Genomic DNA, 13,742 nt, shown 5'->3' on the forward strand with positions numbered 1-13,742 from the left:
TTTTCCCTCCACTTTCTAATCACAACTAGTGATATTATTATATTAAATGAATCTATTTTAGTCATGAATCTGATGAATGATTACGGTTAGAGAGGTGGAGGGAAAATGATGATAAAGAAATAGAAAGGTTTTCACTTTATAATTTATTAAAATATGTCAAAATTTAAATTAATCTTTAAATTTCAAAACTCATCATGTTTACATGTTTATTTAAGAGAAATATTTATTACATATATTTTTAAAATTAAACTTCAAGGAAATTGGATCTTTGCCCCGCTTCAAATTTAAAATAATAATAATAATAATAATAATAAAAAAGCATTTGGAACTCCATTAGCTTGAAATAAAATATTGCTCGAAGCCGGTTTAAATTTTTGAAAAAGAAATAAATAAAGTCGGTTTATTTAGGTATCTCCACCGAGGCCCAATCTTAACCCAAAACAAGTCTCTCCTGATTCTCGCGCCTCCTGACGCATCAAGAAACCATCCGCTAGCAGACTTCCGTTATAACGCAGCGAAGCGCTCGCAAACCTCAATTCAAGCTTCCCCAAGCAACTGCAACGCTCTCTCTCTCTTCCCTCTTCCTCCGTACTTCTCTGCAAAACCCTAGTTTCTGCTTTGTGGCCTCTCTTTTGCAACGCGCAATGGCTCCTCGTGCCGCGAAAAACGACGAAGATGACCTCTCCTCCGGCGAAGACGATGACGGTTTCAAGGAGGACATGGAAGCCCTCGCACGAGCCTGCATGATCGCCGGCACTAACCCCGATGGTATTAAACCATCTTCTACTGTCGCTCCCGACGATGATTATAATGCAGACGCGGTGGTTCCCAAAGCATCGGACCCGCTGTTGGGCCCCGGCGATGCTCTCGTCCCCGTGTCAGACTCTGACGACGAGCAGAGGGACCTTCAGTATCTCAAAAGAGTGCAGGAGCTTTACCAGCCTTCGTCATTCAAGCCATTGAAAATTCTTCCGGCGCTTTCTTTGTCTGATGATGATGAAGATGACATGGAAACCCTCCGTGCCATTATGAGACGCTTTTCTGCTTATGAAAGAGGTAGGCTGCTTGGCATCCTGTATTCATTTATTTTTTTCATGATAAATTTGATTTTGATGGTGTATCGTGGTGGCTGGCTGCTTACCACTTGCCGTTAAGTTTAGCAATATCTGCTTCCATGCTTTGTTTTAAATATAGGTGGTGATTGGAATTGAGTATTATTTAGTTTTGCTCCTCGATTATTGGTGCATTTGTGAGAGTTTATCTTTCCAAATACTAATACCAAATGTCCTGTCGGGGGGGGGGGGGGAGGACCTTGAACTTTCTCTTTCTTATATTGTTTTGGGCTAATTGATAGTTGCATTGAACATTTCGATGACAACGATTGATTCTTACGTTACTCTTCATCGCTTGGTTGGTCCAATCATTTTTTTTTCACTGACTTGACTAACTTTTACTCTTGTATGTTTGGGCGTTTTGTATTGTTTGGCCATAGTGTGTAGTGTTATGTTTTTATTCTTTCGATTATATTTTTTATTATTATGTCTATTTATATCCATCTCTCTTTCCTGAATCCTTAGAATAACGTTGGATTCTAAAAATAGCAGGCCCTGATGAAGATAATGTGGATAAAATGGCTGAGGGAGCTCATACCTCAGGTCTAGGCTCTGAGGAGGAATTTGATAACAGCGTGGCATCTAAGGGATTAGATCCCGGTGAATCATGCCCTGTTTCTCAGGATGCTATTAAGACCACCAGTTTATTAACTACTGCTGAAGTTGAGAGACATCCTTGTAACATCAATGAAAGGTGTGAACCCAAGGCTTGCAAGCCATCCAAGTTACTGGACAAAAGATCAAGATTTCCTTTGTCTGCTCAGGTTTTTATTGATGCAATCAAGAAGAATAGATCTTTCCAGAAGTTACTGCGAAGTAAGTTGATTCAGATGGAAGCAAAAATTCAAGAAAACAAACAGTTAAGGGAAAGAGTTAAACTTCTTAAAGATTTTCAGGTTTCATGCATAAGAAGAACAGGGCAAGCTATATCACTGAAAAAGGATCCCCGCATACTGTTAATATCAGCAAAAAAGTCTACTGCTTCAAGTACCACAAAGGTGGGTCGAGAAACATCGTCTTTAATACTTTTTCCATTACTGCACTCCAAAGCATGTGCTGTAGTTTATGTTAAGAAATCACTGGGTGTGCATTCAATGGCTGAGTAGCACTAGCTAGTTGTTGGGTTTTACTCATTCTAAATATCATTTAATGAAATTGAAGTAACTCCTGTAAGTTTCTGTTTCCAATATGTTTGTCACTTATATCCATCATTGAAATTGATTGGGGTAAGTAAAAAGGGATTGATAAAAGATCTATGATTGGTGGTCATGGCCATGATTGGGAAGAAAACACAGTGAACGTACTTTGATTGGTGAAAGCATTATAAAGTGCACAGGAAGAGTGTTTATTAATCTACCTGTAATTAGTTTACTGCATGATATTTTATTTTTTGTGATTGAGTTTTCCTTAAGCTTATACAAACAGAGGCAATTCTCAATTCTAAGATTTTTTCTATTTTAATTTTTCACAGATTAATGATAAAAAATATCTCCAATGTGTTATGGCCCAGCTGAGAATGCTCATGTTGCTAAATATAGGATGGTGTTGGAACGATCTCCATTCTCATTGGATCGGAAAAAGTGGTCTAGTGTGGAGAGGGAGAATCTTGCTAAGGGAATAAAGCAACAATTTCAAGAAATTTTGCTTCAAATGTCAATAAATCAAGACAGGTAATGTTATTTTCTTTTTTTCTCATGTATGTTGCAGTGAAGGCTCTAGAAATTATACTTATCTTCAGAAAATTTGCTTTAGTAACTATCTATACCTCTTAAACTGTGTAAACTTGGCTTATCTCTCAATTTTACTGCTCAATTTTTTGTAATTATATATCATAAGTTGGAGATCATGAACACTAACATGTATATGGTGATGTGTGACAATCTGAAGCTCATTTATGTTTTCTTTAGTGTTGTCATGTCATGTTAAACATAGACGCATCTTTTTTTGGGTCTGTGTTTCATAGCTTGTAACCTAGTATGTTAACCATGCTTTACAAGTCCTCACACAAATTATTAAAAAGAATAGTTAAAAATAATATATTCTAATAGAAAGTAATGGATGAATAATATGTGAATGTTACATTCAATTATATATATATATTAGAATAAAAGGCATAAATATGGTTTGATCATTTGTTTAAGTATAAGAATTTATATTTTATAAAATAATATATGGTTTTGAGCCCATTTCAGACTAGCACTGAAGAATCTATCTTTCAGTACGTCAGCACAAGAAACATGGATTCATACATTGGAAAGTGCATCATTTGACCTTTCTCCTTTTCCTCAGTTGTGATTTTTTTTTTTTTACCTCCTTGACAGTTCAGAGTGGTCGTGTGGATATGCAAATAACTTTGATAACATGCTTGTATCTATTAAAGATCTTGAGATTACGCCAGAGAACATCAGAAAGTTTCTGCCTGAATTCAATTGGGATCAGTTGGCTTCCAAGTATGTTACTGGTCGTACTGGTGCAGAATGTGAAGCAAGGTAAAGAGTTTATCAATTTGTAAACTTCACTTTTTTTCCTGGAACTTAAAATGCTTCAATTCATGTGATGTCTTGATATTGATGAAAACATAGTTCTGATTTTTTATTATTCACTACGTTTATTGGATGTTATATGTTTCATATGTGGGGAAAGAGTTTCAGCACATATCTGTGAGATTTAAACCAAAAAAAAAAAATTATTCTTATTATACTATTCTGCTTGTTCTATTGTGTTTGAGAAAAATCATGTTCAGCCAATTTGTTACGAGAAAAGTGTGGACAAAACTTATTCACAGCATGTTTTTTATAGGCTTTACATGGGTGAGATTGCTGATGTTTGCACTTCCATATAAAAAACAATTAAAACAGACCAATAGTTTTGACCTCTTCGTATTTATTGGCAGCAAAAAGGAACCTAGTTATCAGTGTTAAGAGAATTGGACCAGATGGCCTGTTTGACTACAAACCTAATGTGCTGGACTGTCGTCAGTCTGAATGACCCTTCAAACCAGCCTCTAGAAGAAATGGTCAATGCTAGTCAAAAACTGGGTTGACCAGCTAGTTTTCCATGAAACTGGACTTAATTGATGAAGCGAACTTGTTGATCGGATAAATTCCATCTGCTCTATCGAAATTGGTTGCATGCTACATGAACCCAGAACCTCTAAGAAATGCATTGGCATGTTTCGCACAAAGCTTTAGTGCTTTTTTTAACAATGAGGTGCTAAATTTTATAGAAAATGCTTTTCCACTATAATACGGTTTGATGATCAAATCATTGGATTATGAATCAGTCTTCAGGTTTAATGAACTGACAAATATATTTGGACTGATGTATTTATTTTAAGACAGATCCTACTTCGACAGAAATAGATTGCAACATCAAATGTTAAAGGATTTCTTGTTTTGCTCTTTCAATATTAATTTAGGTAGGCTGGGTGCTGTGAAATTTTTCTATCCATTCTACTGCTAACAGAGAAAAGTGAAGTGTCCAATAGTATTAATACTTTACTAGCAGGCCCAACCCAACAAAGAATACTGCAACAAATATGGCCCTTACAAATGGACCAAGTAGTTGTCCTCTTTTTTGGACATTAGAGTGCTATGCTTGTATTTGAGTTCTAATATACTTATTAGCCCAAGACTTCAAGACGCCCTGAAGTTTTGTTCCATGGTGTAAGAAAACACAAGCCATGAGAGGATTCCAGGTGATCTTAGCTTTTCTTTGATACAGTAGAAAATCCTATTGTATTCAGTGATGCCATCAATACTAAGCCTATCCAGATTGCTATAGAAGAGCACAGTTCCAACATTGCATGGTATAGCTGTATGTCAAATGAAGAAGCATCGACCATGTTGTGTGACATAGTGATGGTAAAATTTGATTCCTTTCTACGTGCGGTATTCAAGTTTTGTCTGATTGTAGAAATATCTACATCTGATCTTCTTGTGGATTGTGTGACTTATAGCTTGAACTGCTGGAAACAGTTTGCTACAGATGTTAATATGTGTTTTGTGGACTTCTTAATATTCCTTGAGAGAGTAAAAGCTTGGGTGAATCCTATTTTCCTCCAGACTTTGTATTTGGCCCAAATCCTCAAGTTTATTTATTTGCATTTTCTACTACTTGTCATTCAACTTGAAGATTGAAGATACCATTTAATTCTTCAAATTGTCGAAGAACTTATCTGGACGTGAACATAATTGACCAGTCAAATCATTTTATAACTTTTGATCTGTGCCATATGCATTATAGTCTAGATATGCTTGTGCATTATTTGACTTGTTAACTGTTTCCTGTCATTTTCTTGGTCTTTTCTACACAGTTCTTTGATTATTATTTCATGTTTATGTTCTTTTTGTGAAGAATGTCTTTCTCCTCGAGCATTGCGGGCATCTATGATGATACCATCACAGACAGTTTGTCACTTTTGGGTTTCATAAGAGTGCAAGATCAACATAGATCATGCAGGTGGGACTGTATATGACATGAATTTTTTTAACAATGGTGGCATTAATATGTCTGTGATGATTGTGATCACAGATGTCTGTGATTCTCATTTCTTGAACACATAATTGAGACTGTAGAATGATTCCCCTATTATGCATGGATTGCAAATTTCCTTTACTTGCTTTTCAGTATGTTTTTTTATGGTTGATACCAACAGGTGGTTAAATTGTGAAGATCCATTGATCAATCATAGTCCATGGACATGTGAGGGAGGACAAGTTGCTTTTGCATATAATCCAAGAGATTGGCAATAGGGACTGGTTTTAAAATTGCTGCATTGCTGAACACAAATAGGACCCCATTTCAGTGCTTGGCACGATACCAAAGGAGTTTAAATCCTGCCATGCTAAATAGTGAATGGACTGAGGAAGAAGATGCTCAACTTTGTTATGCTGTCTCAATTTTTGGTGTCAGCAATTGGCAGTCTGTTGCTTCTGTTTTAGAACGAAGGACGGGAACTCAATGCTCTAATAGGTTGGTCCGCTATGTTATGAGTCATTTTATGATTTAATATATGCATACAATTTTTCCATGGTAGTATGCCGTTCAAAATAGGACAACTGACATTTATTATTTCTTGCATACTCTTCATTTACTGATATGCTGGTAGTTGATGGATGAGTGCACCATGCCTTTCGTCTACAAAATGTTTACTATGTCCTAAAGACATAAATTAACTTCCCATAGCTTTTGATTTGTTTTGCCTCCCATTTGAACCTCAGCTGAACTGATTTTTCTTTTATCTCATTGTCACTTGGAGAATTGTTTTTCAGTTAATGCTATCCAAACATAATGCCAAATATCTTGAATGTTCTTGTTGCTTTATTAAAAGAAATGTGAATGGTGACTTGTACATTGCTGAATTGATAGATTTCATTGCTTGTTTCCTTTCCTTGGATGATAGGGACATAGTAATACAGGAATTTGCTGGAGCCGATAAAATTTTTCTTGCTTATAATTCTTACATGGTTACAAACTGTTGAAATCCTTGAATTTAAAATGATACCCTCATCTCTTAACAATATGATACTCTCATAATAAAACTTAGTCATTGATGCAAGAAACATTGAGATGCTGTTTTTGTTACACAGCTTTTTGATTTTATGTTTCATGTGCTTAGTATCTGCTGACAGTTTTCTGCACCCTTCTTTCTTCATATTTATTTGAGACAAATGCTGCTGCTTTTACTTATTATAGGTTTTATCTACAAACTAGTAGTTTCTGCAAGTAAAGTATGCAGATAAAGTTCATCTTTGTATTAATGTTATGTGATTATTAGTAGAGAGGAAGGAATTAGGAATTCTTTCAATGTCTGCCCTAGTTAGTCAATTAATGCAATTTGTTCGAATTGATATTCAGATGGAAGAAGTCACTCTGTCCTGATAGGAAAGGGAGCTTTACTGCAGAAGAAGATGAGCGCTTAACAGTGGCCGTCCATCTCTTTGGACGGAAATGGAATCAGATAGCTAATTTGTTCCTGGCCGGACCCAAGCTCAGTGCAGAGACAGGTAATGAATGTTAAAATTTTATGTATATTTGATGACTTGAGATTATTGCTAAAGTTGTTGAGCATTCAGATACGTCAATAGTTTGGATCCCTCCTTGAAATGGGGTGGATGGACTAAGGAAGAAGATTCAAGGTTGAAAAAAGCAATTGCCAAACATGGATTCTTCTGGTCAAAGGTTGCTGCAGATGTGCCTCCACGAACTGACAGTCAATGCAGGAAGTATGACTTCTTATTTGATGATATAGTGGACAAAATATAATTTACTATCACCTAAATTTTTTGTTTTCATGACTTAATAATTTTGTCTTTGATCAGGAGATGGCGGGTTCTATGTCCTGACCAAGTCCCTATGCTTCAAGAAGCTTGAACAACAAATAGGACCCCATTTCAGTGCTTGGCACGATACCAAAGGAGTTTAAATCCTGCCATGCTAAATAGTGAATGGACTGAGGAAGAAGATGCTCACACTTTGTTATGCTGTCTCAATTTTGGTGTCAGCAAATTGGCAGTCTGTTGCTTCTGTTTTAGAACGAAGGGACGGAAACTCAATGCTCTAATAGGTGGGTCCGCTATGTTATGAGTCATTTTATGATTTAATATATGCATACCAAAAATAGGACAACTGACATTTTATTTCTTGCATACTCTTCATTTACTGATATGCTGGTAGTTGATGGATGAGTGCACCATGCCTTTCGTCTATATGCTGGTAGTTGATGGATGAGTGCACCATGCCTTTCGTTACAAAATGTTACTATGTCCTAAAGACATAAATTTAACTTCCCATAGCTTTTGATTTGTTTTGCCTCCCATTTGAAACCTCAGCTGAACTGATTTTTCTTTTATCTCATTGTCACTTGGAGAATTGTTTTTCAGTTAATGCTATCCAAAGCATAATGCCATATATCTTGAAATGTTCTTGTTTGCTTTATTAAAAGAAATGTGAATGGTGACTTGTACATTGCTGAATTGATAGATTTCATTGCTTGTTTCCTTTCCTTGGATGATAGGGACATAGTAATACAGGAATTTGCTGGAGCCGATAAAATTTTTCTTGCTTATAATTCTTACATGGTTACAAACTGTTGAAATCCTTGAATTTAAAATGATACCCTCATCTCTTAACAATATGATACTCTCATAATAAAACTTAGTCATTGATGCAAGAAACATTGAGATGCTGTTTTTGTTACACGCTTTTTGATTTATGTTTCATGTGCTTAGTATCTGCTGACAGTTTTCTGCACCCTTCTTTCTTCATATTTTATTTGAGACAAATGCTGCTGCTTTTACTTATTATAGGTTTTATCTACAAACTAGTAGTTTCTGCAAGTAAAGTATGCAGATAAAGTTCATCTTTGTATTAATGTTATGTGATTATTAGTAGAGAGGAAGGAATTAGGAATTCTTTCAATGTCTGCCCTAGTTAGTCAATTAATGCAATTGTTCGAATTGATATTCAGATGGAAGAAGTCACTCTGTCCTGATAGGAAAGGGAGCTTTACTGCAGAAGAAGATGAGAGCGTTAACAGTGGCCGTCCATCTCTTTGGACGGAAATGGAATCAGAGATAGCTAATTTGTTCCTGGCCGGACCCAAGCTCAGTGCAGAGACAGGTAATGAATGTTTAATTTTAAATTTATGTATTTGATGACTTGAGATTATTGCTAAAGTTGTTGAGCATTCAGATACGTCAATAGTTTGGATCCCTCCTTGAAATGGGGTGGATGGACTAAGGAAGAAGATTCAAGGTTGAAAAAAGCAATTGCCAACATGGATTCTTCTGGTCAAAGGTTGCTGCAGATGTGCCTCCACGAACTGACAGTCAATGCAGGAAGTATGACTTCTTATTTGATGATATAGTGGACAAAAATATAATTTACTATCACCTAAATTTTTTGTTTTCATGACTTATAATTTTGTCTTTGATCAGGAGATGGCGGGTTCTATGTCCTGACCAAGTCCCTATGCTTCAAGAAGCTAGAAAGATGCAAAAATCTGCTTTAATCAGTAACTTTGTTGATCGGGAGTCTGAACGGCCGTGCCTTTCTCTAAATGATTTTCTTCCCTTGGCAATGATAGATCCACCACCTGATCCAGATGCTGTGTGAGCCTCCCTCAGAAGCGGAAGAGCAAGTCAAGGTTCAAAGTGCTTCTTTGTTTGTTTTCCTCCTTACCCCCTCCCTCTCCCAATCAATTAGCAAGTTACAGCTTTGTTAGGGTTAAATTGTCTTAGTATGTTAAGAGTGGGTAAAGAAGTTGCACGTTTATTTAATGCCCTTCACTTTGTTAGGAATTGAATGTTGGCTACACTTTATTTAATGTCCTTCGCATTTATTTATGATTTCATTTATTTAATGTAGCAATGCTTCCAAGAAGAAGAGGCCCCAAAAACGTGCAAAAAAGGCTCAAAGTTGTCTCAAGAAGGCACAGGTTGACAAGGTTGAGCCTTGTAGTGGGCATGGTGTCCACAAGCCAAAATTATTGGATCGCATTTGGAGGACAATTCTGTTGAAGCAGTGTATGATCATTCCCCACTGGACTCGGTTGTGATGACAACAAATTACCAAGAGGATTTAGGTGGGCATAATAATATCAATAAGCTAATGGAGTCAAATCAAATGTGGAAGGGTTTTAATGAATTACATAACGAGAGCCATACTTGTGCAGGGACTACAGATGGGCAATCTGAGAAAAATCTCTCCATGAACCCATCAAAACACCAAACTGGAAGAAACTCAATGCTCTCTGCAAATATATCTGATGGTGCAGCTGTAGGTCGCAAGGTGCCAGAAATACTACTTCAAAGAAGGAAAGAAAGAAGACAGGGAAACGCAATGGAATGGTTAGTGTTGAAACGGCAGAGGACCACCTGGTTAAGTATAAAATGCCAAAACCTGGAAGCATATCTTCTATGCAGATTTTAGAAAGTCAGGATGAAGACAATATAACTCTTGCTAGATTTATACGCAATATATCAAACAAACAGTTTAAAAATACCGATCAAATGACTCAGGCTGCTTCCTATGCTAGTAGTTTCGTAAAAAAAATCACGGAGATCTCGTCGGGCTGCCAAAAGAACTTGTGATTACATGCCTTTTAGTTTGAAGAAGGGACATGAATTGCTTTCTGAAGAAGTGCGCCACGGTCATGACAGAAACCAAGAAATGTCGTTCATGCAAGACAAGAATTTAGATGAAGGTTGTATTGATGTTACACCAGGGACTCTATTGGTCCACAATCATTCTTCCAATTTGAAGAACATGTCAATCATTGAAGCTGATGACAATGGGAAGGCAATGTCAGAGCTAGTCTGCGAGCAGACTATGTTTTTGGATGGTGCTATGGAACCCAAAAACATTGGAGAGAATGTGCCTACTGATGTTACCCTTGCTTCTTTTCTGAAAAAGAAGAAAATCAAGAAGGGCAAGGCAATATCAGAGCCAGTTGATGAGCAAGCTATAGATTTGAATTTTTTGACAGAAGCGGAAAACACGAGGGGTGGAGAGGATGGGTCTCTCAACGTTACTCTTGCTTCCTTGCTGAAAAAGAAAGGAAGGAGAGAGGGTAGAACAACCAAACGGAGCATTCGTCCCTCATAATGTAGCTATAAGATAAAATGGTCGATTTGATGCTGGCTGGCTGTGATTGGTTTGTGCCGAGGTCATGTTTTGGTCGAAGACTGCCCCGTTGTATTTTTTTTTTTTTTTTTTTGGGGGGTTGGAAAACAAAGAGGGTTGGAAGTAGCTGTACTTGAAAAGTAGTGAGAAGTTGCAAGCCTGGGCTGATGAGGCATGATTCTTTGTGATTTCAACATATTGGCAATTGCCATTAGTTCTCTTTGCTGACAGTTTTGCTGAGCCAAGGCCTGTGTAGCATGGAGACAGTTTTCGGCCTGGCACAATGAAGGTTTCATTGTCGGATGTACTTAATGCCATAGAATATATATATATATATATAGTGAAATTTTATGACAATTTTTATGTCTATAAAACTTTTCTTGAGCGGTATCCAAATAAATCATGTGATTTCATTAACTTTGTCTGATGCACAAGTGTTGTTATGCCCTAGATACAAAAAAAAAAAAAAAGTCATATTCTGTTAATCAACAAATGGTGAATAATAAATTCGAGGCAGTTATTATATGCTGCTGGAATACGCACTTGCGTAATTTTTTTTGTATATTTAAAAAATGTATGAGTTGTAATTTTTAAAATTAATGAATAATGAAATATTTCTCCAATTTCATGAGTTATGTAGACGCCCACTTAATGTACTGAAGAAATCCTTTTTTTCTATTTGAAAAATAATTATTATAGTTTCAACTTGTTTAAAACTCAATCAAATATGATTTGATTTAATTCAATCCTTAAATTTTTAATTCATGAGGTATCCGATGACAAGGATGAAGCAGCATCATATCAACACAGCGTAAGGTCATGAATTAGCATTGGTGAGAGGGAAAAAAAAAGGGAAAAAGCTGAAATTATACAGACTTATAAAACAAACGTGATTCAATTTTTTAAAATTATATAGACTGTAAATATTCAAAAAAATACAGGAACTAAAAGTAAAATCGAGTGAAACCATAAGGATTGATAAAAAGTAGCTTCAATTTTCAGGGGAAATAAAACAAAAATTGAAAAGAATATAATCATGTTTGGTTTCTGTTCTCATTTTCTGTTTTTAAACTGTTTTGCAATATAATTTTTAGAACCGTTTTTCAAAAAAAATAAAATAAAAATATATTTAGTTATATTAATTTAAAAACAGTTTTAGAATTTAAAAGTAGGTTGGTAAGAATTATTACAAGCGCGCTTAATGGTGGTAGTTTATTATAAAAATTGGTCATAATCAAATGTGGTGTGCTTTGAAAACAAAAAAAGAAATGAAAATAACTTTAATATGTTTTCATTTAAAAAAAACAAAAAATAAAACAATTTTAAAAATAATTAAATTCAAAACACTTATCCAAATGAGTTTATAATTTTTGTTTTTAAAAATAAAAAAATTAAAAATAGAAACCAAATGCCCTAAGTTTCGTTAATAAATCATTACTTTTTGCAAAAACTTCACATCACTCTGAAAATCATCTTATAAAATGAGGCGGATGTACTATACAATAACTGAGCAATTTTGTTCATATTAACAAGATACTCCCTCAATTCCTCATAATGACATAATAATGATTTTGAATCCTTGCATTTTGCTCACTTTTTATTATTAATCTTTATATTTTTTTTTAAATATTTTAGGTCCTTACACTTTTGTTTGTTAATGTCTTAGATCCCTCCAAAGTCTTTACACCTATACTTTGTTTATGGAGGGATCTAAAATATTAAAAATAAAAGTGTAAAGACTTAAAACACTAAAAAAAAAGTACAGGGATTCAAAATTATATTTTTTTATAATTTTACATTAAAATTACTAATGCTTTTAAAAATTTTACATAGAGGAAGTCATTGTTAGGAGATTATTTAGTGATCAAGTAATATCAAAATAGGAGAGAGAAAAAAATTTAAACAAAAAATTTTATATTAAAAACCATGCATCTAAAAAAAGAAAGTACCTTATTTTATAACAAAAAAAGATAGTTTAGCTACAGGGTTTGGGTTTAGTAAAAAAATATCAGTCCCTTACGACGTACTCCTTCCATCCCTTTATATGGAACATTTTAGAGGTTTATTTTGTCACCACATAGAGTGTTATAATATTTTTAAATAATCAAACAATTTTACCCTTATTTTGAAGAACTAAAAAGATATTAATTGACAATGTTAGGAGTACAATTAAAAAATTATTGTAACTTCATGTAATTTCAACTAGATAACACCTTTATTAATATACAAGATTCAATTAAAAATGCCTTGTGCATAAAGATGGAGAGAGTAATGAATTAAGATTTAAATTTTCACATAAACACCCACATTTAGTGTGCGACTTTCAAACAGTGAGTGTGTTTTACCTTCCATAGAAAAATACGTGCACGCAGCTAGAAAGTAAAAGAAAGAAAGTAGCTTCCAAGCTGCCACATCAGACGATGTTACTGAGACGCTAGTGAAGACACAACTAAGCCAGGCTAAATCAGTGTTGATGACATCTTAGGATGATTTCTGCAAGAAATCACTCATCGCTTGATTTTCTTTTGAAGCACTTGCTTGATTTTCTTTTGAATCACCCGATCTTCGTCTTCGCTATTCGTGAGACATCCAAGCCATAGCTCTTCTAGTGTTGATGCTTAGGTGCCCAGACTGGATCCACCATCTGATGATAAACAATCTTTCAAGCCTCGGGTATGCATTAATAAGATATTATAACTTGCACTAGGCTTTCCTTCTATATACATTGATAAGATTACCAGGTGGTGAAAGTAATGACGTGGCCCTTTCCAAGGAGCAGCAATCAATATATATGTGCTGTAAACAAACCATCCATTCTATTGGGCATTGTAAGACTCATCTATTAATGCACCCCCCAGGTTCCCCACCAGACGACCAGAGGTTCTCCACCCAGAACATGGTTTTGTGGGAAAGCAACCCAAGACATGGTTTTACAGTCTGTTGTAACATACAAGAATAAAGATCTAGTTTTGCGCAATTATCATTCAGCAGATGGAAACAAGA

At 35.2% G+C, this 13,742-nt stretch overlaps 1 protein-coding gene across 1 annotated transcript; it reads left to right on the forward strand.

The window, feature by feature from the left end:
- The first annotated feature begins 479 nt into the window (after positions 1-479).
- On the forward strand, positions 480-11,156 carry LOC129296572 (uncharacterized). The gene is given in 12 exon segments (XM_054935188.1): positions 480-1,056; positions 1,602-2,110; positions 2,598-2,782; positions 3,434-3,601; positions 5,770-5,815; positions 5,817-5,873; positions 5,875-6,086; positions 6,972-7,078; positions 7,081-7,120; positions 7,190-7,339; positions 9,053-9,261; positions 9,483-11,156. Coding segments are annotated over 11 exon segments (2,064 nt in total). The 5' UTR covers positions 480-644; the 3' UTR covers positions 9,231-9,261; positions 9,483-11,156.
- The last annotated feature ends 2,586 nt before the right edge of the window (positions 11,157-13,742 follow it).

This window comes from Prosopis cineraria, unplaced genomic scaffold (genome assembly GCF_029017545.1).
Source record: "Prosopis cineraria cultivar Desert tree isolate PC_DT_omini unplaced genomic scaffold, ASM2901754v1 PC1, whole genome shotgun sequence".
Lineage (NCBI taxonomy): Eukaryota > Viridiplantae > Streptophyta > Magnoliopsida > Fabales > Fabaceae > Prosopis > Prosopis cineraria.